This window comes from Drosophila ananassae, chromosome 3R (genome assembly GCF_017639315.1).
Source record: "Drosophila ananassae strain 14024-0371.13 chromosome 3R, ASM1763931v2, whole genome shotgun sequence".
NCBI lineage: Eukaryota > Metazoa > Arthropoda > Insecta > Diptera > Drosophilidae > Drosophila > Drosophila ananassae.
In genome coordinates this window covers 24,784,899-24,812,012 of record NC_057930.1, presented here as the reverse complement: position 1 = coordinate 24,812,012, position 27,114 = coordinate 24,784,899, and the positions used below count along the sequence as shown (strand labels likewise).

Here is a 27,114-nt window from a genome sequence, read left to right as displayed (position 1 = left end):
CCAAAAATCACTCGCCGGTTTGTACGCAGGCGCCGGAAATAGGCACCGAGTGGGGCTACTCATTCAACAAAAATATATCCTATCCGAATCCGAATCCGAGTCAGTTTCAGTTTCAGTTCAGGCTCTCGTTCGGTGGCACATTGCTGGGCGCTCGTCGCAGAAAAGGCATGCAGAGAAAATAAAAACCTAGAAGGCAGTATAGTTGGAAAAAGTTGAGAAAACCCAGAGACAACCCAGGCCGAGGAAAAGCAGGATAAAATAGGAAAAAATAAAAGGAAGAAACCGTGCTGAAACGCTCCTCGAAATCAGATTCGGGTGTGTGTGCGTGTTAATTGTGTGTGTGTGTGTGTGCGAGAGTGTGCGAGTGTGTACGGAGTACATATGTAATAGGGCCATGAAGTTTTATTGAAAAACGAAGCAGAGACAAGGCAGCAGCTGCCCCCACCACTCGATTCGAGGCACACGACCGACCCCCCCAGTAGTGGCTCCCCCCCGTATATGCACCCGTACTCAAATCGGAGGAGCTGTGAAAAATGCCCCATGCAAAAACTGTGCCCATGTGGCTCCAAATGGGAGTCACCCGTTTGGTAACGTGCAGCTGAAAAAAAAAAAAATCTGTTGAGCAAAAATCAAAGCTAACCTACATTAAATAAATTCCTACAAAAAATATACATAATTATAAAAAATAAAATAAATAAAATTTAAAGAGAAAAGTTTGAGAAAAAAAGGAAAGAAAGCATTTAAAGTAACAAAAAACAAAGCGAAAATCGGGCCAAAATATGGCAGCGTGAGGGTAAAGTGCGTGGGTGTGTGTGAAAGGTGTAAAAAATGTACATTCTGTGAATTGGCCACATAAAAAAACGAGTAACGAGTGTAACGACTAACGTTATATTTAGAGCCTGCCGATTCACCCGATTCGTAGTTGTTGTTTTTGGTCGCTGCTCCCCCCCACCCGGCCCCACCCCCCACTGCAGTTGCAATAGAAATAAAAATACTATTCAAATTTAATACGAAAAAAAAATATATATAAGAGATATATATAAGATAATCCCACAAAATGCACAAATATCTCGAATCCGGCTCCGATTCCGACTCCGTCGATTCCGGCGTTGGCCACATTCCCGGCCAGCAGCAGCAGCATCAGCATCTGAATCAGCATCAGCACTTTTACCAGCATACAACGCGCCCCCCCACGCTGCGATTGTGAATTTAGCGATTGCGATTTAGTATCTGAATCCCACGACTTGCAGCGCACCTTGCAGCGCCAGCGGCACAGCAATTAGACGCATATAATCCACAAATCAATAAAAAATCACCAAAGCAAAGTAAGCACCGCTTTTCGTTTGTTTCGAACCCACTTACACACGCCAACCCAGCCCATTAGCCAAGTTTATAGTCCTCCTAGCCTGGGATGCACGTTCAAGCGCTTTTGTTTTGACCGCCAAACTTTGCACGCCTATCGCCGCCAATAATCGATAACACATAGATCAAATTTACAATATAAGGCAAATATATGTATTTAATATATTTAATGTATATAATATAGTCAATAATATTCTTTATTTGTGTCTATTTTGAGACAAATCTTTTGATTTTTCTTACATTTCTTAAATGTCTTTAAATAGTTTTCGATATCTTATCGATATTTTTCAAAAAAGTCTTGTGATTTTAAGTTATCATAAAACTTAGCTAGCTTTTCTTCTTGAAATACATATTTTACTTTTCTGTAAAAAAACTTAAAGGACATTCTATTCCTTTATAATTATTTTTTTTCTTAAAATCTTATTATAAAAGTTATACTATTATTTGTAAGTTATAAGCTTATAATATCCTGTAAATAGTATTACATTTCAATTATTTTATAAAGTTTAGTAGATTTTTAAAAAAAAACCTAGAACTTTTGAAAAATGTAACCCATAATATATATTTCAAAGATGTAAAGATTTAATTTAATTAATTTAACTTCAAAAACTTAAAATATTAATCAAATTGAATTGATGAAAATGAAAACTCAAAAAAGTATCTGAAACTCGTGACTGTGACTCGTTACTTTTGGATACCTGCAACCTGTCGTGGGTATCGCTCAAGCTAACAGGGCGCCTCGTGCACTAACGAATGCTCCTCCACAGGGCCCACCCAATAAAAGCATCACTGATACGCACCGTTGTTGTTCTCTGACAGAAGAATAAGCTTTTGTTGTTTTATTTGTTGTTGTTAATGGGGCCTAACAGGGTGCCGAGAAACGTTGTTGTTGTTCCTGCTGTTGTTGTTGGCAAATACCAGAGCTCGTAAAATAAAACAAAAGCAAAACACAAATTAAATGTAATTAAGTGCATTTAAATTTTATGCTTACGTGATTGACGTGTGCCGTGTGTTCGTGTGTGTGTGTGTGTGTGTCGGTGTGTGCGTGAGAGGAGCGAAACAAAACGTGGCAAATTACGGCTCTTCGGCTCCTCGGCCCTGTCGTCATCCGGGCCAAGTGAATATTTTCCCTTTTTTTTCGGGGGCTTCTGGCTTCTGAGGAAGGCGTGATGGGAGCTCCACATTTGTTATGTCAATAATTAGCAGGCCAGGCCGAAAGGACTGCCGAAATACAAGACACCGCAACTGCGTGAAGGTGTTGCCCCAAAGCGTGTCAGATTGGTCCTTTTTTTCATCTTTGCATGTCCTGCCCCCTGCGACTTGCATTTGGCAATCACAAGAAGAAAAAAATTGATTTTTTGCCAAATGCGAGAACATTAGTTTCTTTATTTTTTTGGGGACTTCTTCGCCCGTCCGGCAGAAGCCGGCTCTGCTCCAGGTGTGCCCTGCCCTGCCATGTGGACTCTGTCCAATTGCTTACGCGCTGCTCGCGTTGCGGCTTCCGCTCCAGCCCCTTCCTGAGATACTTGTCTCCTCTTTTTGAATTACATTAAATATTTAAAGCATATGCAATTTTGAACAGTGGCCCCGTAAAAGAAATAAAGTACCTACCTGGCCGCGGCCTCAGCGCGATTCTTACAGTAGTTGTTGCTTCCTGTGGTTGTTGTTGTTCTTATTCTTCTTGTTGTTGTTGGTGTTGTTTCCCCCTCTCCCCATCCAACTTGCCAGATGACACACCTTTAGTTTGCCTGATTTTTTTTTTGTTTTCTAGAGATGAGCATAAGCTCCCCCATCCTAACGGTTAATTATTGGAGTGTTTTCAAAAGTAACGGTATTTTAAGTCTAAAATTTTTGGTTGAAAATTTGAATTAAAACTATTTTTTTTTTTAAAACTATAAGCTTTAATTTTTCTTTGAAATTATCTAAACCTTATTTTTGTAGGTATTTTTTTTTAAATTTTCAAACAAACGAGAAAGAATTCCTAATCCCGAGATCTCAACACCTATTTCCCTGCCATCTCTATTTTCCAGAGGATATTTTTTTCCTTTTCCTGATTTCTTTGTTTTCTAGAGATGAGCATAAGCTCCCCCAACCTAACGGTTAATTATTGAAGTGTTTTCAAAAGTTTTGAAGTTTAAATTTTGCTTGAAACTTGAAATTAAACTTATTTTTCTAAACAAGTGTGATTGTTTATAAATTTAAGCTTTTATTTTTCTAGAAAATTATCTAAAGCTTATTTTTATAAGTTTTTTTTTTTAACATTTTACGAAAAAGAATTCCTAATCCCGAGATCTCAACACCTACTTCCCTGCCGTGTCTCATCTCTATTTTCCAGAGGATATTTTTTCCTTTTTCTCCACCGCTTTAGTGTCTTGTAAATCGTTTTGTGTGGTGAGTGCTGGCTCTTTTTTTTTGGGGTCGGTTCAGTTCGTGTGCCTGAGCCTTTTTTTACTGCTTACCCAAATACCAAGACCCGAAATCACTCACACTCACACCCTTGGTGGTTTTTCCTTTGCAGCAGCTGTGGCTTCAATCTTCCATTTTCCCGCTCCTGTATCCCTTGGATTCAAATGCATTTCGATTGCTTCGTTATGCGCCAGCACTGGAAGAAATTTATGAGTTTTTATTAACAAATTTTAAAGCTTAAAAAAATCCAAATTTTAACTAAAAATATTTTTTTACTTCAGTTGAACTTCAATCCCATTTTTAGTCAAAAAAAAAAAATATATTTTTTTTTAGTGTTTTCTGAGAGTGCAGTCAACTTGTAAACTGTATGTGTGTGTGTGTGTGTGTGAAGGAAGAAGGATTCTTAAACAGCGTTTTCCTTGATTCCATGTGTCGGCCAGGCAAGGGGTGTCTATCTTGAGCCGCTTCGTGCCTTTCATAGCTTCTGTTTCCATTTCGCACGAACGCTTTCCCGGGCCAACAATCTCATGTCCTTGTTACCCCGTCTCGGCCACCCTGCCACCCTGCCACTATGCCATCCTGCTACCAGGACCTGGCCCACTTTTGGGCGACACGTGCTCATTATGCCGCTTCAAATTTAACTCCACGGCTGCCAGAAACTGCATAGGAATCATCAAATATTAATGGCTTCTACTTGGCTTTTCATTTAAAATATAATTGTTTTTGATTCTGATTCATTCCACACTGCTCCCCACATGCCTCTATCTGGGGGTCACCTCTGATAACCATAACAAGCTACTTGCTCCGTACTTGGCAATTAAAAACTTGTTGATTGTGGGCAGCCCTCCAGTTTCCTCCATAATCTAAGGGCTAATTGTGATGCAACGCCCAAACACTAATATTTGATTTATTTTTATTAGTTAGAGCTCCTAAAAGGGGGCCACCATAAAAGGTGTCTCTGCCACAGATCCGAATCAAGACTGATCACTTTTGTCCAGACATTTATAAAAGCAGTCTTCTCCAAATAGATTCCAATTGTAATCCTAACTCAAGAAGAGAATGTGTGTGTTTAATGTAATAGTTTACGCTCTAACTATCCACTACTGACTAACTAATCCTAATCTCTCCTCCCTCTTTCAGTTGCTGATAACGTAAACCAGTGGCAATAACATAGAATAAAGTAACTTGGCTGAGAGGCATCCTTGAGCCATTCCAAAAGCGAATCTACAGTGAAAAAAATAAAACACAACAATAAAAAGTGCTTATTGAAGAAGATATAAAGTCCTTGAATCCTGTAGAAGTCAGTCCGGATTCCGGAGAAGCCACAACGTCGTCCACAAAACCATCGACGTCGACTGCCGCCGCTGCAACCGCTGCTGCTGCTGCCGGACAAGTAACCGGATCGGGAGCAGGATCTGCTGCTGGCCATCAAAGGAGCGGCGGACGCAGCGGCCAGCGACGACGTAGTAGCAGCAGTAATCCACACGCCGGCACAACGAAAGCGACCAGCGGCAGCGGTGGAGCTGGCAGCGCCGGCGGAGGAGGCGGTGGCGGCGGAGGAGGTGGTGGCGGAGGCGGAGGCGGGGTCAAGCAGAGCGTCAGCCGGAATAGCAACATTCGGAGCAGCAGCTCCAACAGCACCATGGCCTCGGCGAATCACCGCGGCGGCGGCGGACGTGGCGGTGGCGCCGTCGCCGGTGCCGGTGCCGATGGGAATGCCATTGTTGGCCTTCAGATCGGCTCCGCCTGGTTTCAGCGCAAGATCAACCTGAGGCCGCAGCATCGTGGCGTCCATCTGGTCACCGAGGAGATACTCCGCCAAATGCCGGAGCTGGCGCACTTTTCCGTGGGATTATGTCATATGCAAAGTGAGTATCCATAGTCAGGGGATGGGACTTCGACTTATTTCCTCTAAGATTAGTCCAAAAATGTGGTTTCAAATGTCAGCTAATGGAGGGCAACAGCTGGCCACTCTCCCTGGGCATCATCCATCTTATTTTCGGCCGAGGAGTTGAGTTTCCGAAACTGCAAATAAACTCAATTGGAAAAGTCATCCATAGGGGTATTTGGACAGGGCCAACCTAAAGTTTGCCACTCCCAGTTGCCACTCATTTTGGGCACTCTCTGGGGGAATCTCGCGACGGCCAAGGCGTTTGCATTTAGTTCAAAGTTCACACAAATGGACACACAACAAAACGGGGAGCTTGCATACCAAATCAGAGCAACAAGGAGCGCCAGAGCCACTGCCACCGGAGTGGCGAGAAGGAGGGGTCACCAGCTCATTTGTATTAGCCGGGCCAGCCGGGTAACTGGGTTAAACTGTTCGGATAAAGTTGCTGGCCAACTTGCTGGGCCGGGTGGGTCAGTCCTCCAGACTCGATCCGAGAATTGCAATTGACATTCGAGATGCGATTCGAATGGCGAGGATAGTCCGATGACCCAAATGGAGACGGACTTCTTCCGAAATTAAATGGGAGTCGCCTGACATGTGACAGGACTTTAAGGTATTTTATTTATTTATTTTCAACTTAAAAAAAGGAGGTTCTTGGCAATATACCTTGTGACATGGCTCCTAACACCACAGGCAGGACGATTTGAGTCCTTTCTGCTTTTTAAGCTTTATACTCCGCTCCTTTCGGAATGCATTCGCAATAATCTCCGGATTGCAGTTCTCCAAAGTATTCCTTTTTTCGTGCCTCGACGCTGCCTCGACTGCTGCACTCAGCACACTAATTCTCGTATGGAATGTCCTTCCTGACAGTTTCACTGAGGGAAATAATGTGTTTCAACTTTAAACTAATGGCTAAATAAATAATATTTAAGAATAAAGTAAGTGGTGCAATAGGATGTGTTAAGAACCTTCTTCTACTTATTATTTTCTATTAAATTGACTTTTAATTTGTCTCTGTGTATAACGAAGAGACTAAGACGACGTGAAGGCAGTGCAAACAGAGAAACAACCTCCAGAGCTGCCTGCCTTGGAGGCAGCTTCTTGTTGACAGTTCGCATTACAATGCCAGGACGCGTTCCTCCAAGCTGCGGCTTTCCATCTCCTCGTCCCTCTCGCTCTCTCGGGCCAGGGCAAATAAATAAAATCGTATCATAAAACGCCAGTTGAGGCAGGACCGAGATGGGGCATGAGGCACGGAGCAGGGGCTTAGCTGGGAGTTGGCCTGACTAAAGTGAAAAGCAATCGTCGTCTTAGTCGCAGTCGTCGCTCATGTCTGCATGTCATGGTCTGTGGCTATGGCGTGTGAATGCTCGAGGCGAACAGTTCCAGGCCCCTCATCCCTCCCATTCCTCCAACCGTTGCCAGTCAACACCCATCTCCCTCCCTAGAAAGGCCTCTACCAGGGTCCTCCAGAGAAAAAAATAATATTTTACTACTTTTTGTTTATTTTTTTAGAAAAGAAATTGGCTTTTTTTGATTTAAGTATTTTAAGAAAAATATATTATTTAAAATAATTATTTTTTAATCGTATTTCTACGGTTAAAATATATAAATTCTTTTAATTTGTTGATTTTTTCATAAAAAATTCCATACATATTACTCATCCGCCATGTTTGCCCTTGAAACTATACATATCACTCATACGCCATGTAGGCCCCTGAACTGGTACATATCACTCATACGCCTTGTTGGCCGTACTTTTGTTTTGAATTAAATTGTATGAAATGGAATGGAAATGGAGTATCCTTAGTGTTCTCCCAGTGTAGGGCTAGGAAATCGTCTTAGCCAGCACATTGCAGGCAAGTCTTTATTATTACGAACCTGCGTCCTTCCCTCCCCCTCTCCACTCTCCTTGATTTTTTTGCCAAATCAAAAGCACATGTGTCCCACCACCTCCCCCCGGTACTGTATGCGTGTTTGTTGTCTGGGGTGCTCACTGTACGTGTATTGTTTTGTGAACTGTAAGCGGAATCTAATTGAGGTCAAGACATGTTTATTGATTTTCTTAAAAGGACTTCCCAATTAGACACACTTTACTAAAGGAAGCTTAAGCTTAGTACCCTCCTTCATGCAAAAAATGGGAAATAAATGCCACCCCCTCCCCTTTTCAATCTTCTCCGCTCAAAGGATCCCAAGGAGAAGCAACAAAAAAGTTAATTTCAAACAAAAACAAAAAAAAAAGAGAGAAATAGGGAAAAATAATTTCAAAGCAACCTTGCCATATGTTGTTGTCTTTTACTATTGACCTGAATAGCACACAAAGGGGGCGGTGCAGCGGGTGGAGAGAAAAAAGTGGCCAAAAGGACACACAAATCACAAATACACCAAAAATATAAGCCAAATGTAACGGTAACTTGTTAAACACAAAAACGAGACAGACATAAAACGGAATTGGAGGAAATTCTGAAAAAAAAAATATGATATATCCACCGGGGCTCCGATTTTTTTCACCTGAGCCCTAGGCAAATATTTCCCCTCGACTTGGTTACTTACCTGTTTTTTTTTTCATATTAATATTCATATGTGGCGGCTAGAAGGTCAATTTTAGAAACACCAAAACGGCCCATGGGGAGTCGCTCCTCATAGCCCCCGATCGAAGTCCCCATGACCACTCGGGTAATGGCCATTCCTTCAGTGGATTTGTTAGATTTCAAGGAAGTGGAGGTGATAAGGATATAGGATTTGGGGCTTGCCACTAACTCTCACTTCCAGGATACAAGGCATTCCCATTATCCTTGCATTGTTTGATATTCTTATCCTTTAAACTTGATGCTCTTATCCTGTCCTTGGTAGTCAAATTTAATTTCTTTTTGAAAACTGACTCAAGTTGACATTTAAAGATGCCAGCCAGGATCTCTATAGCTCCTCCTTTCTAGACTCCTTGGAGCCGGGGGATGGCCTTGCCTGGGATAGGATTGGAGGAGCGCCCTCGGCAGCAATTTGCTGCATAATCGCAAGATCATATAAATGGCTCAACTTCAATTTATAACCCGAGCATATTTTTCAGCCAAAAAGAAAAGGACTCTCTTAGAATGTCCCTAGTCCTTGGAGGGTGTGTGTGTGTGTGTGGAGAGGAGCAACACCAAATAAATCAACAGCCAGCGAAAGCGAAACCAATTGTGGGCGGAGGAGCTGGAGCTGAGAAATGGAGTTTGGGAGTTGGGAGTTTTTTTTTTGGGGAGAGCCTTTAACATTAAGTATATATTTTTGTGTGGGCGTTTTTGGCCATTTTTCTTGCCTCCTTCTTGCCACATTGCTGGGCTACACTTTCGTGACGACAGGGAAACTGCGAAAAAGAGGAAAAAACAAACGGAAAAGCTAGGAAAAGCGATGGCGGGGCGACAGGCAAAACAAAAAAACAAAAAAAATGAGAAAGAAAAAGAAAAACAAATCGTGCCATGTGTGTGTCATACTTTCGGCTTCCGTTGTGTGCGAACGGAGGACCTTATTCTTTTATTTCCATTCTCCTTCTCTGTGTTCTGTGCTCTGTGTCCTGTGTTGCTTAGCATTAAAATTGCTCGCTTATGAACCGCAAAATGCTGCGCTACCCAATAAATCAATATTATTTATGCAAAACGAGCACGCCAAAGGTTTTTGGTCCGCCAGTCTGCCAGTCCGCCATTCTGTCAGACCGCCATTCCGCCGGCCTCTCTGGCCCGCTTTTCCAATTTTCCAATCGTATCGTTCGTGTGCTTGAACTAGTTCCATTTCGTTCCGGTGCACCAACACCTGACACCAAAAATAAAGGACACACACTATATACTGGTATATGGTTATGGTCGGCAACATGCCACTCAGTCTCAGTCTTAGGTCCTTAAATTTCTCTTAGTGTTTGCGGGAGTCTCGGGATAAGCATAAAAGTCAACGGCTATGTAATAAGAAGGTTGATGAATTTAAGCATTTCCTTCAGCATTACCTTATGTAATACACACGCACACACAGACGCACCTAAAGGACACTCACGTGCCAAGGTACAGTGGGGGATAAGGTAATAGGACACAAGGATATTATTTTCTTTAATAATCTTAAGTTTCTTACCAAAAATATTCCAACTTTCTCATCTCTATCTCTCGAAAAGCTACAAGCTAAAAGAGAAAAAAGGGGCGCTGCCGCGGAATGTACGGCTGGCAATCTTAGTCTCCTGTCCGCGAGTGTTCAGAAGGATCTGTGTCTGAGTGCGTGTTTGCATGAATATATGAATGAACACAGCCAGCTGAGCTGAGTCAAGTTGAGTTGTGTCGAGTCCATTGTTAAACACTAGGGGTACGCTTCTGGATAAGGGTATGAGTGGGTGTGGGTGTGGGTTGTATCTGTGTGGGCATTGCGGTTGTACATACATACATAGATATGCATACATCTGGGGGGTGACTGGTGACTGTGCTTTGAGCTTGTTTGTGCTGTCAGAATGTTTGACTTTGTATAATAAAAAGGCCTCTTTAAAAACATTAGCAACTTTTGTAGTGCCTAAACGCCTGCTACATGTGGCCAGGACACACTCGGCTCCCTATCACCCCACTCCCTGGTCCTAACACGGCCAACTAAACAGCTAAACAGTCGGCCAAAACGATGCCACCTGCTACTTAACGATGCCTACTACACTGGCATTAAAAACTGATAGTTTCTGGGATTTATTACCCGATTTGTAACTAGTTCTGGCTTAGCGTTTACTACAAAACATAAAACTGGAGTGTGTTTTAGAGGACTGACAATTTTTTCCCAGCGTATAAACGTTTATTAACGCCAGGTCGTTGTCATAGGCCAACATAGAGTCCCCCAACCCTCTAACTGAGGCCTGTTAGCGACCACAAAGCCCATGGCTAAATCATATTACAGACGTCCTCTGCGTGGCCACCGCGGCCCGCGTTCCATTTACGGTGGCCACGGCAAAAGTGTCAGTCGAGTATTCCAGGCGGATGCGCCAGTTAGCGAGGAGTGCAGGGTGCCAGGACATAAATGTGCATGGAATGCGAGTGAAAAAAGAGACACACAGGACAGGACGAACTGCTCAAAGGCTCTACTCTACTATGCCACTCAAAATCCGCATAGCAGACATGCACAAAATTATGTTTGGGCCATTAACATAGAAGGATACTCTTTGGAAAATATTTCTCCAAGCAATGAGTCGATCTACAACCTAGAAGACTCTTCCCAAAAATTAAATTTAATTTTCTTTAAGGGCAGTCCATCGTCTAGGACCCTCTGCCGTCCTGTCCTCCATCTGGTCCTGCAATCAATTTGCAAATTTGTTCTGCCTCCCCCATCAGCTGTCACTTTGGTTTCATTTTCATTTGCATTGTCCGAGCCGGGCTCTGGCCGGGACAGCTTCCCCTGATCAGCTCGATGGTTAATATTTAAATTCCAGATGCCATTTACATATGTTCAACATGACATAATCGGCTCTGAAATTATTTAGAAAGAAACTGTGTTCTGGCAGTGGAGGCAGTGGACGAGGCACCCAAATGAAAATCGGAACTTGGACATAAACATTGGACACACACTGGCACACTTGAAGTCTCTGCTCGGGGGCCAAAAATTACATCTCAGGGATTTGATAATAAACTAATTTTCACTCGGATGCCCCGACTGCCAGGACTAAGAACCAAGAGCTTTCTCTTTTATTCATGAATACGCAATTAGTGTGCAAATTTAAGTGTCGGAGGCCCGTGCCGCTTCGCTATTTATATTTGTATCTATTATTAATACTAAATGCATTTTGAGTAAAATATTCAATTTGGGCTCTCTCTCTGCCTCCGTTTGACATTTTCAGCGACTGGCCATTGGCATTTGGCCAGCATTTGGAGCTGCGGCCCTCGAATGTAGGCAATTATTGTTCAATTTTCAGTTCTAGCCATGCTCGGGCATGGGTTCCCTGGGTCGTATCATAAATTTGTCAAACAATTTGGAATTGTTAGTTGGATTTATTTGTCGCGGAGCTTGTGTTTTCCATGGTTTTGTTATTTGTTGTGGCATAAAATTAAAGCCAGTCGCTGCGAGGCATTTGCTTGTAATTTGTTAACAAAATTGCTAATTGAAAGTCAGCAAAAAAGCACATGAATATGTTTGAACAAAAGTGATTAGAAATAATGAATAATTGGATTTGAAACCGATGTTTCTCCGCAAACTTTTATGGTGTAAGCTGCAATACCCATCGACCAATAAAAACTAAAAGAGTTTATAACTTTTCCACTCGAGCTCATTAAAAATGAGCCATTCCCCCCCACGTTTAATTGGCCATATCGTGGCTTGTCATATAATTTATGGGGATTATCCATGATACGTTATCAATGCAACAACATTGCATCCCATGCCTGACTTTCATTAAATGCCCGAACACTTGGCATTATATTTTGACTAATTGGCGCTACAACTCAATTGCAGATAGAGTCGGGCCGGGCCAACGCCTCACCGTCCTGGTCTAATAATTCTCCAACCGAGAGGGGGTTTGGAAACAATTCAAAAACCATTATTTTAATCCCACAGACAACTAATTAACTTTGTTTCTGCGCCTCTTTCAGTTCTTCACACCTCGGCGAGTTTAGCGTTAAACGAAAGCTGGGATCCAGACGTCAGGTGAGTAGAATGGCCAGCTCGGCTACCATAATCCCAAATCAACTAAACGATCCGCTTCCAGAGACGACATGGAGATGATGTTGAATAAAATAGTTCCCGAAGGCTTGCCCTACAGGCATTCGTGCGAAGGACCCGACGATATGGTGAGTGTCCTCATGATTCCATGACTATGAGCCTTATAACCCACTTTCTTCCATCCATAGCCCGCGCACGTCAAGGCCTGCTTCCTGGGCAGCTCACTGACAATCCCGATTACCGACGGCAAGCTCTCGCTGGGCACGTGGCAGGGCGTGTGGCTGTGCGAGCACCGCGACCAGGCCGGCTCAAGGAAGCTGGTGATCACGCTGACGGGCTGTCCGCGAGAGCAGGTGCGCAGCCCGCTGTCCCCCGTCTCGCCGATCGCCAGTACGTCCAGTTAGGGGCGGCCTCGCTCCACCCGCGACAGCCGGTAATCGCGGGGGAGCGACAATAATGCCATCATTTCGTCGAGGCGGCTGATACTGCAGAATAATTTAGCTAGGGCGACGGCCCAGCAGCGGGCGGCGGCGGTGATTGCCGCCGGGCGGGGGGGATTGGGTGGCGGATGCCAATCGAAGGTGGCGCCACCTAATGTCCCCGGTGTCGAGACGAAGACCGCCCGCCTGCTGCTCCGCCAGCAACTGCACCTCAATCTCAATTTGAATGTGCAGGAGACGCTGCGCGATGGCGTCGATATCGATGATGTGGACGAGGATGTCGGCGACGATGAGGAGGAGGCAACGAATACGACGACGAATACGACTTCGGAGCAACTCAGCATCGTGGCCACCGGTGATAATCTACAAACCGTCACAACAGTGCCTCAAACCAATGAACAACTTAAAGCTAAGGTCACCACCACCACAGCAGCATCCAGTTCATCATCTTCAGCAGCAGGAGGAGCAGCAGCATCCAGTGCATTAGCTAAATTCAACCGCATCATAGACTCCACGATGGAAAGGCCACAGGCGACATCGGCGACGGCAGTTGCCACATTGCCGCAGCTGAGCAGTGCCACACTGCAGCAGCGCTTCAACCTGGCCTATCCGGAGTTGGTGACCCAACAACAACAACAACAACAACACCAGCCACACCAACTGCATGATGCGGGAAAGCAGAACAACAGCAGCCTCAAGGGGAACCAGAGATTAGATCGTGGCTCAGGCGCCGTTGCCAGCACTCCATTAACATTTAAAGCACACAAATCTTTAGCAACGGCGAAGGAGAATGAGCAGGTGGCTCGCCGGGAGGAGGACCCACAGGGGCATCATCCTCTCGACGAGACAGCAGGAGAGGATTACGGCCCGAACGACGATGATCATCCCCACCACGACGAGGATAATCAAATGAAACGAAATGATGTGCATTATTTGTTGAAACAGTTAAATAGTTTTAGTGATATAGAAGAAATAGAAATTGTTGATATGAAGCAAAGAGAGCAGCAGCAGCAGCAGCAGCAGCGACAGTGGCAGCGCCAGGGGCAGGGGCAGGGCTCGGAGCAGACGCGTCCAATGCCGATGGCATCCAGTTCGCTGGTGACCATGGTGCTGCCCAATTCGCCCACGCCCGCGTCACCATCCACGCAGTCGCACAAGCTGGGCGTGAGCTCGCTGCTCCTGCCGCAGCACCAGCCCCAGTTTGACGACTACCTGTTCGAGTCCTGCCACTACTTGGAGACAAACTACTTTGCCGCCACCTATCGCACTGCCATGGTCGAGAGCAGCTCCCACGAGTTCCGGCCCTCGACCAACAGCAGCTCGAACAGCTTCGAGCTGCACGAAATGGAGCCGCCCAGTGTCATCTGCAAGGCGCCGCCGCCACCACCACCTCCGGCAGCTCCGCCCGAATACCGTCAGTATTCCGTGGAGACACGGCTGACCACCAGCGGTGTGCAGACGGAGCTCACGGCCGAGTCGCTGGCCAAGCTGAGCAACAGCACTAGCTCCTCATCGACGAGGGCGCCCCCGTTCTTCCGGTGCTGTTACACGCCCATCGATCGATGGCGGGAGAAGCGTCAGCAGAAGAGCTCCTCCACCCCCGAATCCGGCTCGGCGCCGCCGAAGAACGTCTGACACTGGGTGTGGGCTGCCACTCGGAGATCCAACATGTGCCTGGCTAACCCATATCAGAGATGCAACCAGATTGGGGATTTCTTGCGATATTTTTTGAAAGTAAATGAGCAAAAATTAATTCTTTGCATTTTTTTCCACTTAAATTTCATCTCAAAACAATGTTTTTGGCTAGTTTTTTTCACATTCCAAAAGATTAAAATATAAATACTCGAAAATATTGGAGGAAATCCGAACAGTTTGGTGCATCCCTGCTACTTGGGATGCTGTTCTCATTTGCGATATCAACAAGAGATTCCATTTCGAAAGACAGTCGACACACGACACTCGTATCGCGTACCCTAATCATTCGATGGAGAGTTCATTACTGTACAATTTATATATGCTAAAACATAAAAATTAACAAATATTAGTAAACAATTTTTTATAAATACACACACACACACACGAACACACAACATTCGCACATCTTTGCAATACACCAAAAAAAAAAAAAAAGAAAAGAATTGGAAACTTTGTATAAAAGATCTGACTTGAGATCTGTTCGCACTCGAATGGAATGCTTAGCAGAATGTATAGTTCAGTGTTTCAAAAATGATTTTGAAACAGTGATCGTAGATAATCTGGAAGGCATTTCCCTTTGCTGAACTCAACTTGGGCCGAGATCCGAGAAATGTATCCGAGAATGTTTCGACAGAATATTGTTAAAAAATAAACCTAAAATGTAGACAGAAATGGGCAGAAGACGAGAGCTTGTATAGTAAGTTGGTAAAATAATTAAAGATCATGTTGATAATATCCAGTCACATAGATGAGAAGAAGGCGCGCACGCCAGCACTTTTGTTCCAATCTAGATTCCTCCTCCGCTTCTACCAGGTCCCAGTTCGAGTCCGATTCCAAGGACTCCTTCGAAATTAAAAGCGTGTGCGCCGATAGACACCAAAAAAAAAGGATGAAGGATTAAAGCAATTGTTATATCAATTAGAGAACACTACTCGTATTTTGTTGAATTATCATTTAAGCGATCCAAGTCGTTGCTGTTTGAATTGGAAATTGTGGATATTCCGTTTCGAAATTTGAAGATTTTAAGGAATTGTTGTTAGGGCACAAGGAGATGCTGCTATACAAGCAAAGTATAAATTACAAAACGATTCAACTCTTAACCAACCAAGAGCAATATTAGTTTTAAATCAGTTTCGATTTGTCAATTTTGTTGAAAACATATACGCAAATAAAACTAAAAATCAAATATATCACTAACATAACTAAGCCTCGAGATCACGCTTTGGTTTATCAAAAAAATAAAAATAAATAAAATATATATCCGATTGGAAATGCAATCTGCAACACAAAAAAAAAAAAAACAATTTTTCTTTCTGCTCAACTACGAACTGAGACGACGACTCGGTTTCAGGATTTTTCAGCTAAGTTCTTCCAACAGAAAGTGCAGATTTGTCTCTGAGGGAGAAAGTAACAAGAAACCGCATAAATGCCTTTTACATGCCCACACGTACACTAGAAAGAAATCGTAGTAGAATCGAGTTACCAGCATCCAGAGAGGTGACGAAAGTTAGTCAATAATCGCAAGCGAAAGTGAACTAATTTATTTGAAACATATATATCAAGATGTTGATTGTGTTAATCATTGAAACGAATGGCATAACAAATAAGTTGTTAACAAGAAGTTACAAAATGAATATTAAGAATAGTGGATACCGTTGACGAAGGGAGCTGAAGCCGTTAGTAAAATTACCTATTGTTGTATGTTTTATTCGAAGCGCACGAAATTAAATAAACATTAACGTAATCGTAATTAAATCGTAATTAAAACGGAAGAAAAACTGTAGGTAATGTGAAATTTTTGTAAACTTTTTGATATGTGATGATGATTTGGATAAATTAGAGCCACAAACGGGAGATAATTAATACCTTAACCTAGCCATAGATATTTAAACTAATTAAAAAAAAAAATAATAATGAAAAGAAAACGAAAAAAATGTAGCGCTAAAATGGAAAGCTAGCTAAATTCTAAGAAAAAGGATACGAAGGATAACCGGATGCATCAGTCGCTCTCAGTTGTTATGCAATAATATTTAATTATAGTAGTCTCGGCCAGCCGAAGCACCAATCAGGGCTCCTTCCAGGACCCTCCATGATCCGGACATGATCCGGAGTCCGGACTAGGATCTGGAAGGAGCTGTTATTATTAGCAATATTGAATATTCGATTCAAGGCAATTCAATTGTATTAACGACTTTGATAAATCTGACGAGCTAGCGAATAGTGAGTGCATTGTAGGAGCCTAGCTGAGGAGTCATTGATTATTGAAAGAAATTGATTATGAAAATGAATACTAAGTGTAACTAAGCGATTAAGTAGCGAAAATATATTCAATTGTAAATAGAGTCTTCATTTACGATTCGACTTGACTTGGTTATCATTCCGACAATTATATGTTATCATGGGGAAAGTAAATGACCGACACAGATACACGAAAAAGCTTTAATTAATTTAATTACAAAAAAATAATAAATAAAAATGGAAAAAATATAAAAATCTACTACAATATTTAACAATAATCATTTTTGATATCATTCCCATTGCCGTAAAGAAGAAGGATTCCATTGTAGATACCTATTGAGCAGCTCGTAATTAATTAATTAACTAGTCCGCTAAGAGTCGTCAATGTCGCCTAATGTGAGTTCTATATATTGCATCAGATTAAAAAATAACAACCGAGAGCATAATTAGCTGTAAACCAAACAAATCGCAACTAATTGTAATCAGAACAGAGAACAGAGAAAAACAGAACATGCCTAAATAAAAACACCCACACACCATACACACACTCGACACAACTCAAACACTAAGCTTTTATAAAAACTATTTAACAAAAATCATATATATATATATATACTATGGAAAATAATAATCCTGCCAAGTAACATTCGAATACCTGCTTGAAGAAGATACACCCGCTTTTGCTAAGAAAAAATATAAAAAAAAACGAAAAGAAAAGAAATTTAAAAGAAAAGATTTACTAAAGAAATAAAATCCAAAATCCGAAGTGAAGGACAAGAAGACACTATGGCTAAATACGATTTTTATACTTTCGATATAATGATTTTTTATACTAAACATACATAAATGGAACTTTTTGAAACAAAAAAAAAAGTTAAAAAGACAGCCCGAAAAACTGAAGTTGGTGATTTTTTGAGGTATCGAGATTACAGAATCGCTTTCATTTCAGGATAAAGAAAATAAATAACATAATTATAGTTGAATATATATATAATATTATATATATATTGATTATATATGTAAACCCTAACTGCAACTATGGAACGAGAGCACAAATTTTGTTGAACAAAAAGCAGATGAAACGTGTAACCAAAAATCAAATACTAAACCGAAGAAAATCTTTTTTAAGTCCAATTTTCAACACCTACACACACACTTACACATACACCCACACACATGCAGCAACATTAAATCAAATATATACTAAATATATAAAAAATGTATATATTTAGGGATCGAGTAATTAAAAACAAACACCTGCACAAATCGAATCGAAAACAATGACCCGCAGCCAGCAAAAATTTCTATCCGAAAACCAAAATTTTGCCTACGACAGTACTTTTTGTATGAGCAACCGATTTGTAAATATATATATTTCTTGATTTTATCTAAAATGAAAACCCCTAAGCCACTAATATAAAATCATTTGGGAATCCTTAGTTCTATCTTAAAATTGCAAGCGAATCGAAAAGTGGGGCGAGTGTTTCAGCTTCCTCATAAATTGCGACTAGCATGAGACACTTTTTCTATATCTAACCCAGATATCGGAGTAATAAGCGAGAGTATAACTTTAAATGCAAAAACTATACCAAGAGTCATGAAACAATGTCAGCTACAATAACTTAGCAAAGTGGAAAGCAAAGAGAGTGGGCGGAAGGCGAATGAAATTAAATATTAGTGCAATAAATAACAAATTATTCGGTATAATTAAAATGGAAATACATTTAAGTAAACGCTTTGTAAAATACATATAAACAATTTATTAAAAAAAAACAAAGAAAACAATAAAATTGAATAAAAACCAAAAGGAAAGTGAAACACTATTGAGTAAATAAAAAGCGTTATGCATTGACATTGACACACGTGATTCGATATCTCATCTTATAAGCATAAATCAATAAGATAACAATAAAGAATAAATTCAAGAAAATGCAACCCACTCATGACTTGTGCTACTTAACGAATTACATTTATTTGAACATTATAATTGGCATTGGTTTGATCGTAACATTTTACAGAGATAGCTTCGAACTCTACACATAAGAGACATTGGGTCTTAATCTAGTCAAATTAGAACGAAAACTATTTCTAAAACTACGGCTGCTGCATGACGGTGCGAACGTACTTGAGGACGTCCCCGTTGGACAGGATTTTCATGTGGTCCACGCCCTGGAGGGCCAGCGTGGACACAGGCGCGCTGGAGTAGCCCGACCAATACTGGCAGGCTCGCAAGGATCGCTGGTTAACTGTTCCGTCGCCGAGGCCCATGATCAGCTTGGGTGTCTCATCGGCAATAGCCGACTTTTTGTACTGCAACCTGTTGGAGAGAGTATTAGTTTCTATTTATCCTTTCTCTGGTTAAGATTACCTTTCCACCGTGTCTATCCCATCCCCATAGAGGCAATGTAGCTCTACATCTGGGGGATTGAAATTCTTAGAGTAGCGCAACGTGTCCTTTCGCATCTCCCAGCCAGTCATATAGTCTATGTCATTGAAGAACTCCTTCAGCTGTGCCATCGTGTAGTTGCGCGTGGGTGTGGTGGCCAACACCTCGGACGGCTTCCAGAACAGCGGCGACGGCAGCAGCCAGGCGGTCGAGGGATGCGTTATCTGCTCGGCCTTAAGGATCTTGGCACTGAGCGCGAAGGAGTCAAGGTCGTCGCCCATGGCAAACACCTTCACCGCCTTGAAACTGCCCGCCCAGGCCCCCGCCAGACTTATCTGGCGCCGCACGTACTTGTTCTTCCAAGCCAGCGTCTGCTCCTGCAGGAAGATAAGCGTCATGGGACTGCCCATGCTGTGACTAATGAAAGTGACGGCCGATTGGTTGTTCGCCTCGTATGTGTCCTCCACCAGTTGCTTGAGATCAATGAAAAATTGCTTGTTTTCATCTAAAAAGAAAATACTCAATGAAGGGAGAGATTTAAAAAATAATGAAACCTTATCTTACTTGGCGCTTTGCGGAAGTCATATGGCGCGCCATGGATGTTCATTTTGCGGACGTAACCCAGATCCACCAGTACATTGGCTATGTCCTTGAAGTAGGCTCCGGCGCTGTTTCTTGTGGGATCGATCCACTCCACCACCTCGGGATCACCCCAGCCAGGTATATTGGTCTCCACGCCGGGTGTGTTGTGCGTCGTCCTTGTTGCCTTGTCGTAGTACAACTTGACGTTGTCGATCCAGCAGTAGACCATGGGAATGACCAGTTGCTCCAGGTCCAGCCACAGATTGTACCAGTCGTGCGTTTTCTCGCACACGAAGTACGGCGAGTTGGTTTTGTTCAGACGGGCGTTCAGCTGGGATCCTCCATCACCAGGCACTGTAATTTGAATGATTCAAAGTTTAGAGGTCAGCCTTGACAAAATAAAAATCAATAGACTTACCAAAAATCACTGGCGATATTTTTGGCTCAGAAGGTGGGGGTGGTGGGGGAGGAGTTGTGCTAGTTGTGTGCCAAGGCCAAAAGCATTCAGCTGGTGCCAAAAAAGTGGCCACCAGTAGCCCCAGAAGGATACCCGAGTGTCGGAGCCTCATTGTGCGATGTGCGTTTGGGGGCAAACAAAGCGCGAGTGTCGGCGCAGCTATATGTTATCACCAGATAATGGTCTCTGTCAATCACAAACAAGTGAATCAGCCTACAGAGCTTTATGATAATTGTTATTCCACTCAATGGATGGTACGATGGTTATTTCTCTGCGCAGTTTCCATCAGCTGATTTGCTGACCTTAGGAGCTCGTCATTTATTTACGGAACTCCACAGCTATGTTGTGGGCTCACGCTGTCGCAGACCCCCTAGTGAGTCTTCCCGTTTAAACTTCAAACAAAGAATCTGTTTTCGTCATATTGTTATTATTCCTCTTATCGCAATTGCACAGTTTGTTATTCTCAGCAGTTTTTGGTGTCCCCTTTCCACCTGCCCGAATGGTGTGACCAGGTGCGCATGGTCTTACCTTCGATAGAGATGCTCAGGCAGGAACCTGTGACTTTATTTTTGATTCTGATTTAACGCTGTCACTTTCAATAACTTTAAAATGCAAAGTTCGGATATATTAAATCCCCAGTATATATCCAGACCTCGATCAGGCACATGCTCTCTAATGAATACAAATATATTTCAAATATACTGCGAAAATTTCGAAACGTTATCGATTTTCGATTATTTGGCTCAGTCCACCAACAGTGAAGCGCGACCGGCAAATATAATTGTTTTTCCCACCTATCAGTCCGCCGATCCCAACAAACAAACGAAATGCAGGACTTCTTCAGCGTGCTGCTGCCGGATGTGAAGAAGGAGCTGCGTCGCGGCATCGTCGAGTGCTCCAAGCGCGGCCTGCTGCACACCACCAAGTGGCTGGCGGAGATGCATCACGGACTGAATGACGTGCAGATTGATGGCGAGGAGGCCACGGAGGAGGACCGCACCTTCAGCGAGTGCCAGCTGGAGGGCATCGCTCCGGCAGAGTACAGTGACTACTTCCTGGCCAAGAGCTATTACGACGTGAGGGAATACGATAGGGCCGCTCATGCGGTTCGCAACTGTGAGTCCAGTGTCCCGCGCTTCCTACACTTCTACTCCACATACATGGCGCGTGAAAAGCGCCGGCTGGACTCCACCACCGATCAGGCGAATCTCAACGAACCGAATCAGATGCGAGACCTAGCAGACTTACTATCCACATTGCGCACAGAGTATGGGAAGAGTCGCCTGGACGGATATGGCATCTACTTGTACGGAGTCGTGCTGAAAGCCTTGAATCTCAACCAGGCTGCCGAGCAAATGCTGATCCATGCCATACGCCTGGTGCCGATGCTGTGGAGCGCCTACCTAGAGCTCTCGCCGCTTATCATGGAAAAGAAGAAGCTGCTCAGCCTGCAGCTGGGCGGGCACTGGATGCGTCATTTCTTCATGGCCCACACCTACCTGGAGCTGTACTTGAACGACGACGGCTTGAAGATCTACGAGGATCTGCAGGCATCGGGCTTCAGCAAGAGCATCTACCTCATCGCCCAAATGGCGCTGGTCTATCACAACAAGCGGGATGTGGACAAGGCCATCGAGTTGTATCAGGCCTTGCTGGACAGCGATCCCTACCGCCTTGACAACGTGGACACTTACTCCAACCTTCTCTTTGTTAAGGAGATGAAAACCGAGATGGCACAGCTGGCCCACAAGGCTGTGAGCATCAATAAGTACCGCCCGGAAACGTGTTGTGTTATAGGTGGTGCCTTTACAATCATTCTACTTATATTTCAAAATGACTTTCCTCTTTATTTCTTCAGGAAACTACTACAGTATTCGGTGTGATCACCAGGTAGCCATATCCTACTTCCAGCGTGCCCTCAAACTAAATCCCAAGTATCTTGCTGCGTGGACGCTGATGGGTCACGAGTTCATGGAGCTGAAGAATACCAACGCTGCCATTCAGAGCTACCGGAAGGCGGTAGAGGTCAACAAGAGGGACTATCGCGCCTGGTACGGCCTAGGCCAGGCCTACGAGATCATCAAGATGCACTATTACAGTTTGTACTACTTCAAAATTGCGCACCAGTTGCGGCCCTATGACTCGCGAATGCTGGTGGCACTCGGCGAAACCTACGAGAAGCTGGACAAGTGTGAGAACGCGGTCAAGTGCTACTGGAAGGCCATCGACGTGGGCGACATCGAGGGCATTGCCATGTACAAGCTGGCCAGTCTGCACGAGAAGCTCGGGGACCATGAAACAGCAGTCCACTGCTACATCATGTACTGCGAAGATGAACGCGCGGCCACCGACAAGCAGAGCCTCTATCAGGGATTCATCACGCTGGCAAACTACTACGAGAAAAAGGCCGACTACGAAAGAGCGGCCTACTACGCCTACAAGTGCCTGGACTCGGATGATGTGAGTTGCACTCTTTCAAATTGAAATTCTTAAATTGTGGATATCAATAATAAACTTTCTTTCCAGCGCAAGACGGAGGCCAAGGCCCTGCTCAAGACTATCGACTGGAAGCGCAGTGCAGAGTGGAAAAAGACGAAATCCAAGACAGCCACGACTGTCGCCAACGCAGAAACCAGTTCAGAGGACGAGATGGAGTGGGAGAATCCGGACGTGCGATCTCGCGTGCCTACCACAACGACCACGACCACAGCCGATGTGGCTGGGCCAAGCTCTTCAACGTCCAGCACCACTCGGTCTGGTCGTTCGTTGGCGGAGGGACTGCGTCGATCTCAGCCCAACCGGTCAAGCATGAATCCAGGAGCCAGTAGTACCGCAACTAACACGACCTCCTCGGCAACGGAAACTTCAAATGCCGCGGATGAAACACCCAGAACATCAAGTGGCGGAGAAAATCCTAGCGCGGAGCAGCAGCCCTCGGATGATGGAAGTTCAATGGAAATATCCAGTGTCTCCATCGATTAGATTGCAGTGTAGAATTAATTTTCGTTTTTATCAGTTATATATGAAAATTTAACAAAATCCACTAGTCCGGTCGCCAAGCAATGGATTAGGTTAAAGTTACATCATTAATAGACCATATTTGGTTTTAAACAACAAATTTTATATATTTAAATAAAAATCTTAAAATGTCTCGCGCACATATTCAAATTATCGTAATGTTTATCAACACTGGATTTTCAACCAGCTGATTTTGGCGATATGGCAACACTCATTGAACACTCAACGTCGCCCCGAGGATTTTTATAAATAAACAGAAACTAATGGAGTTCTCGGATAAAATGGATCTGGAGAACGAGAGGGTCCTCAAGCTGATATTCCCTGATGGAGTGCCAGGTGGGTAAACATCTCTAAGCTTGAAAATGAGAAAGCTGATGTTTCTTGGACACGTCCCACAGAGAACCTGCGTGGCAATCCGGAGCTGGACAACTATTTGTCCAAACTGGGCACCTGCAAGGTGGAGCAGCTGAAGAAGGAGCAAACCCGGTTGGCCGACGAGGCACGTAGCATCCTGGAACAGACGCAGGACTTGGCCATCTCGAATTACAAGACCTTCATCACCACGGCGGAGAACTCGCGTTCGATTTTCAGCGAATTCCTTCGAACCGAGGAGCAATTGGCTACCCTCGTGGGTCAGTTGCCGGCGCTTAGCGAGCGGTGTGAGGGTTTCCTGAAGGATTCGGCTGAGTTGAGCGAACAGCGACGCCTCAATTCCATTACGCTGCAAAAGAATGCCCAGCTCCTGGAAGTGCTTGAGCTGCCGCAGCTGATGGAGCGGTGCATCCGTGAGGGTCGCTACGAGGAGGCCCTGGAGCTGGCCGCTTATGCCACCCGCCTAGGCCAGCATCAAGGTCACATACCCGTGGTTAAGGTGAGTCTTGATGGATGAACTATTCCTTATATTAAATGTCTTTGGCTTTCAGAGCATTGTCCGTTCGGTGGAGGCATTGTGGCACACCATGCTCGTGCAGTTGGTGGCGCAACTGCGCACAGACTTGCAGCTGCCAAAGTGCCTGCAAATCGTGGGCTATTTGAGACGAATGCAGGCTTTTGGGGACAACGAGCTGCGTCTCAAGTTCCTGCAGGCTCGCGATGCTTGGCTGAACTCCTGTCTGGAAGCCATTCCCAAGAGTGATGGTGAGTTTTGCTGGCCTTGTATTGTTTCTGAATTCTTTACTAACTATTCTCTTTCAGCACAACAACACTTGATTAAGACTATTGAGATCACACGGATCAATTTGTTCAATATCATCACTCAGTATCGAGCTATTTTTCCGGAGGATGAGCCGGCTAGCAAAGTGGCACAGGCTCCTCTTAAGCCGCTGCAAGGCGTGAGCTGCAATGGCGACCGCCTCTTTCAGGCCTGGCTGCACAATAAGGTTGGTAGTTGGAAAAATCTACAAGCTCCAATTTAATCCTTAACTATCTTCCAGATCAATGCCTTCTTGGAGACTCTGCAACGCGACTTGCAGCTTGGCGTAGGATCTGTAGAAACTGTTCTGGGCCAGTGCATGTACTTTGGGCTGTCCTTCAGTCGTGTTGGCGCTGACTTTCGCGCTCTAATGGCCCCTATTTTTGTCGATGTGATCCGGCGCCGGTTTGAGGCTAGTGTGGATGAAGTTAATGTGCAGTTTGAGAGGGAGCTGGACCGCTTTACGTTAATCAACAAGGTGGCTTTGCACCTGCACTCCCGTAAGCAGGTGGACCCTGATCAGGAGTCCTTCGCCCCACCTGAAACCTTGCTGGACTTTTATCCCCTGGCCGCGTTGTGCAATGGGTATCTGGGCGCTCTCAACGAGCTCCGCCTGTGCGCACCGTTGGCCTTGGCCACTGATGTGGCGCGTTGCTTGGAGCGCTCCTTGCATCTAGCTGCCCAGCGGGTTCTAGCATTCTATCGCCAGGAACAGCAGGCCTTTGCAGGAAGCGAACGAGAGGCTTTTATCCGGCTGTGCTCATGCTTGGCCTACGATTTGGTTCCATACGTTCAGCGCTGCATTCATGGAGTCTTTTCGCCACAGGCTCTTACCGTTCACCTGGGCATCAGCCTGCTACAGCTGGAGCAGCAACAGCTTACGTACCTACAACAGGCGAGGATTCTAGAGCCCCTGAAGCACCTGCTACCCACTAAGGTGCTCGTGCAATCGCAAGTCCAGGCTTCGGAAGTTCCCTCCGCGGAAGCCAAGCCAAGTGCTGCTTCTGCTGTAGCCGCCGAGGGTTGATGCCATCTGACTATAAACTGTGTATTTTTGTTAGTAGTAGGCTCTAAAAATTCCAATATTTATATTTTTCTATAGATACATGAATGTATCTCGTATACAAAGGCAATGCTTATACATTGTATTGCTTATAATTGTATTTCTGGTAAGCCAAATAAATCCTTTTTCAAAGGCAAGAAGTAAGTCCATCCTTAGTCGTACTATCCATTTGTATAAATTCTCTTTGGTGGCTCTTCCACTCAATCGTTCTGTAAATTTAACAAAATTTCCAAGTGACTAAATTGGCGGCGTAGGCCTGATTGTGGACTGACCCACTGGGAACCCACCGTTTATTTCGAGGGGTCGCGAGAGTGCAATAATATTTTTACTTTTGCACCACCCGACGATCAAAAAGCGGCTCCCTGCGGTTGTCCAACCACCGCCAAAGCCAAAGCCCACGCGAAAGCCAAAGCATTGCAATCAGCTCTATCCTACCCAATGGTGCCTCCACCTCGTGCATATATCCTAACTAAAGCGTCGACATGGCAGGTCAGATTGAGTTCGGTCAGAGGCAGTCGCGGAAAAAAGCAGTCAAAGCCAGAACATGGAGTCGAGGGCCGCGTTTATAAGCAATTCCGCGAACAATGACCAAATTTCGGGCAAAAACGGGTGGGGTGGAGGGGGGTGTCCTGCCCCTTGGTGTTGTTTTTTCTTCCTGCCACCGTTGCATCCACAGCGAATCTGAATGCAACGCAGTGCGCCGAAAATTGGAAAACATGGCAGCTGAATGGACAACCAGTGGTGGGTGGCAGGCAGGTAACAAGCTGCTGCACTGCAAGAATTTGGTATTATTCATATAAACTCCTTTAAAAAGGATAAGAACCTTAGCTCCCCTTATATCCTTCCAGTGCATCCTGGATACCGTGGCATGGACATGGGCATTGGCTGAAAGCGTTCAGCTTTTGGCGGGGACTCATCGTTCAACGTCAGCGCCGGATGCGTTTGTGGCCACGGCCTTTGTGGGTGCAACGCTATCCAGAGAGGGGTGTGGGAAGAGGGAGGAGTGGCAGGAGCTAGAACTAAGCCCAAAGCCTAGAACTGCACCAGGATCCTGGACGGGGGCCTCTGTATTTTTAAGTCCACCACTAAATACAAACGAAAGCACTCAAGCACAAGTTGGCCACGATTTCCCAATCGCAGGACTCTCCGGCCTATACAACACACACACCCATACACACTGCCAACCCATACAGATACGCATGTACGGCCGTAGACCAGGGTACGGTGTCCGGTGCCGGACTCGTCATAGTACAAATGGAATTTGGGATTTTGATTGCGAATCGAAATAGATTTTGTGGTATTTGGCAAGCAGTGCGAAACAAGCGACTAACAACCTGAGTCTCTATGTGTGTGTCCCTGTCCGTATCTGTGTTTGCAGTGCATGTGTGTGGGCGTGAGTGTATCTGTGTGTGTTCATTTGTTACTTTGGCATGGACAACACTGCGTATACGCGCTTTATTCTGTCCGTTGATTGATTGAGTTTGTGAGGCTTTTTACACGCTCGCTGCCTTCGTTTTTGCGAGTCTCTCGTTTATTTTGCATTTTTTGAAAGTACCCCTCCTCTATCCCCATCACCCCCACCCCTTTTTATCCTTCCAGCAACGCCCAGCCCCAAAAAACCCTTTCTGTTTGCATTTGTGTCTGTTTTTGCTGGCCGCTCGCTAGCCGGTTCGTTTTAATTCGTTACCAAGTTGATTTTGTTAACCTGAAAAGCCGATTTTCCACACCTGAAAAAGTTG

The 27,114-nt window shown here is 44.4% G+C and overlaps 4 protein-coding genes and 1 long non-coding RNA gene across 8 annotated transcripts; 3 read left to right on the top strand and 2 right to left on the bottom strand.

Annotated features, from left to right (window-relative positions):
• Nucleotides 1-1,912: 1,912 nt before the first annotated feature.
• On the bottom strand, nucleotides 1,913-4,706 carry LOC116654945. 4 transcript variants are annotated; one of them, XR_004310105.2, is made up of 4 exons: nucleotides 4,579-4,706; nucleotides 2,974-3,964; nucleotides 2,354-2,897; nucleotides 1,913-2,285 (listed from the first exon to the last, which is right to left on the bottom strand). It is a non-coding gene; the product is annotated as an uncharacterized LOC116654945 (long non-coding RNA). The 4 variants fall into 4 exon arrangements; XR_006507382.1 differs by having other exon boundaries at nucleotides 4,545-4,581; XR_004310104.2 differs by lacking the exon at nucleotides 4,579-4,706 and adding an exon at nucleotides 4,045-4,533.
• LOC6497932 lies at nucleotides 4,703-17,211 on the top strand. Its single transcript, XM_044716069.1, is given in 5 exon segments — nucleotides 4,703-4,842; nucleotides 4,909-5,636; nucleotides 12,235-12,289; nucleotides 12,351-12,432; nucleotides 12,493-17,211. Coding segments are annotated over 4 exon segments (2,250 nt in total). The 5' UTR covers nucleotides 4,703-4,842; nucleotides 4,909-5,410; the 3' UTR covers nucleotides 14,380-17,211.
• Nucleotides 17,212-18,624: 1,413 nt separating this feature from the next.
• Nucleotides 18,625-20,632, bottom strand: LOC6497593 (phospholipase A2 group XV). Its single transcript, XM_001961710.4, has 4 exons — nucleotides 20,064-20,632; nucleotides 19,628-19,999; nucleotides 19,046-19,568; nucleotides 18,625-18,994 (listed from the first exon to the last, which is right to left on the bottom strand). The coding sequence occupies exons 1-4, from the start codon at nucleotides 20,212-20,214 to the stop codon at nucleotides 18,772-18,774; spliced, it is 1,269 nt and encodes a 422-aa protein (XP_001961746.1). The 5' UTR covers nucleotides 20,215-20,632; the 3' UTR covers nucleotides 18,625-18,771.
• Nucleotides 20,633-20,744: 112 nt separating this feature from the next.
• On the top strand, nucleotides 20,745-23,262 carry LOC6497933 (cell division cycle protein 23 homolog). The gene is made up of 3 exons (XM_001961711.4): nucleotides 20,745-21,899; nucleotides 21,961-22,562; nucleotides 22,629-23,262. Exons 1-3 carry the CDS (start codon nucleotides 20,930-20,932, stop codon nucleotides 23,082-23,084), a joined length of 2,028 nt encoding a protein of 675 aa, XP_001961747.1. The 5' UTR covers nucleotides 20,745-20,929; the 3' UTR covers nucleotides 23,085-23,262.
• A 41-nt stretch (nucleotides 23,263-23,303) lies between these two features.
• On the top strand, nucleotides 23,304-25,519 carry LOC6497934 (conserved oligomeric Golgi complex subunit 8). Its single transcript, XM_001961712.4, has 5 exons — nucleotides 23,304-23,456; nucleotides 23,519-23,991; nucleotides 24,044-24,257; nucleotides 24,315-24,499; nucleotides 24,554-25,519. The coding sequence occupies exons 1-5, from the start codon at nucleotides 23,384-23,386 to the stop codon at nucleotides 25,337-25,339; spliced, it is 1,731 nt and encodes a 576-aa protein (XP_001961748.1). The 5' UTR covers nucleotides 23,304-23,383; the 3' UTR covers nucleotides 25,340-25,519.
• The last annotated feature ends 1,595 nt before the right edge of the window (nucleotides 25,520-27,114 follow it).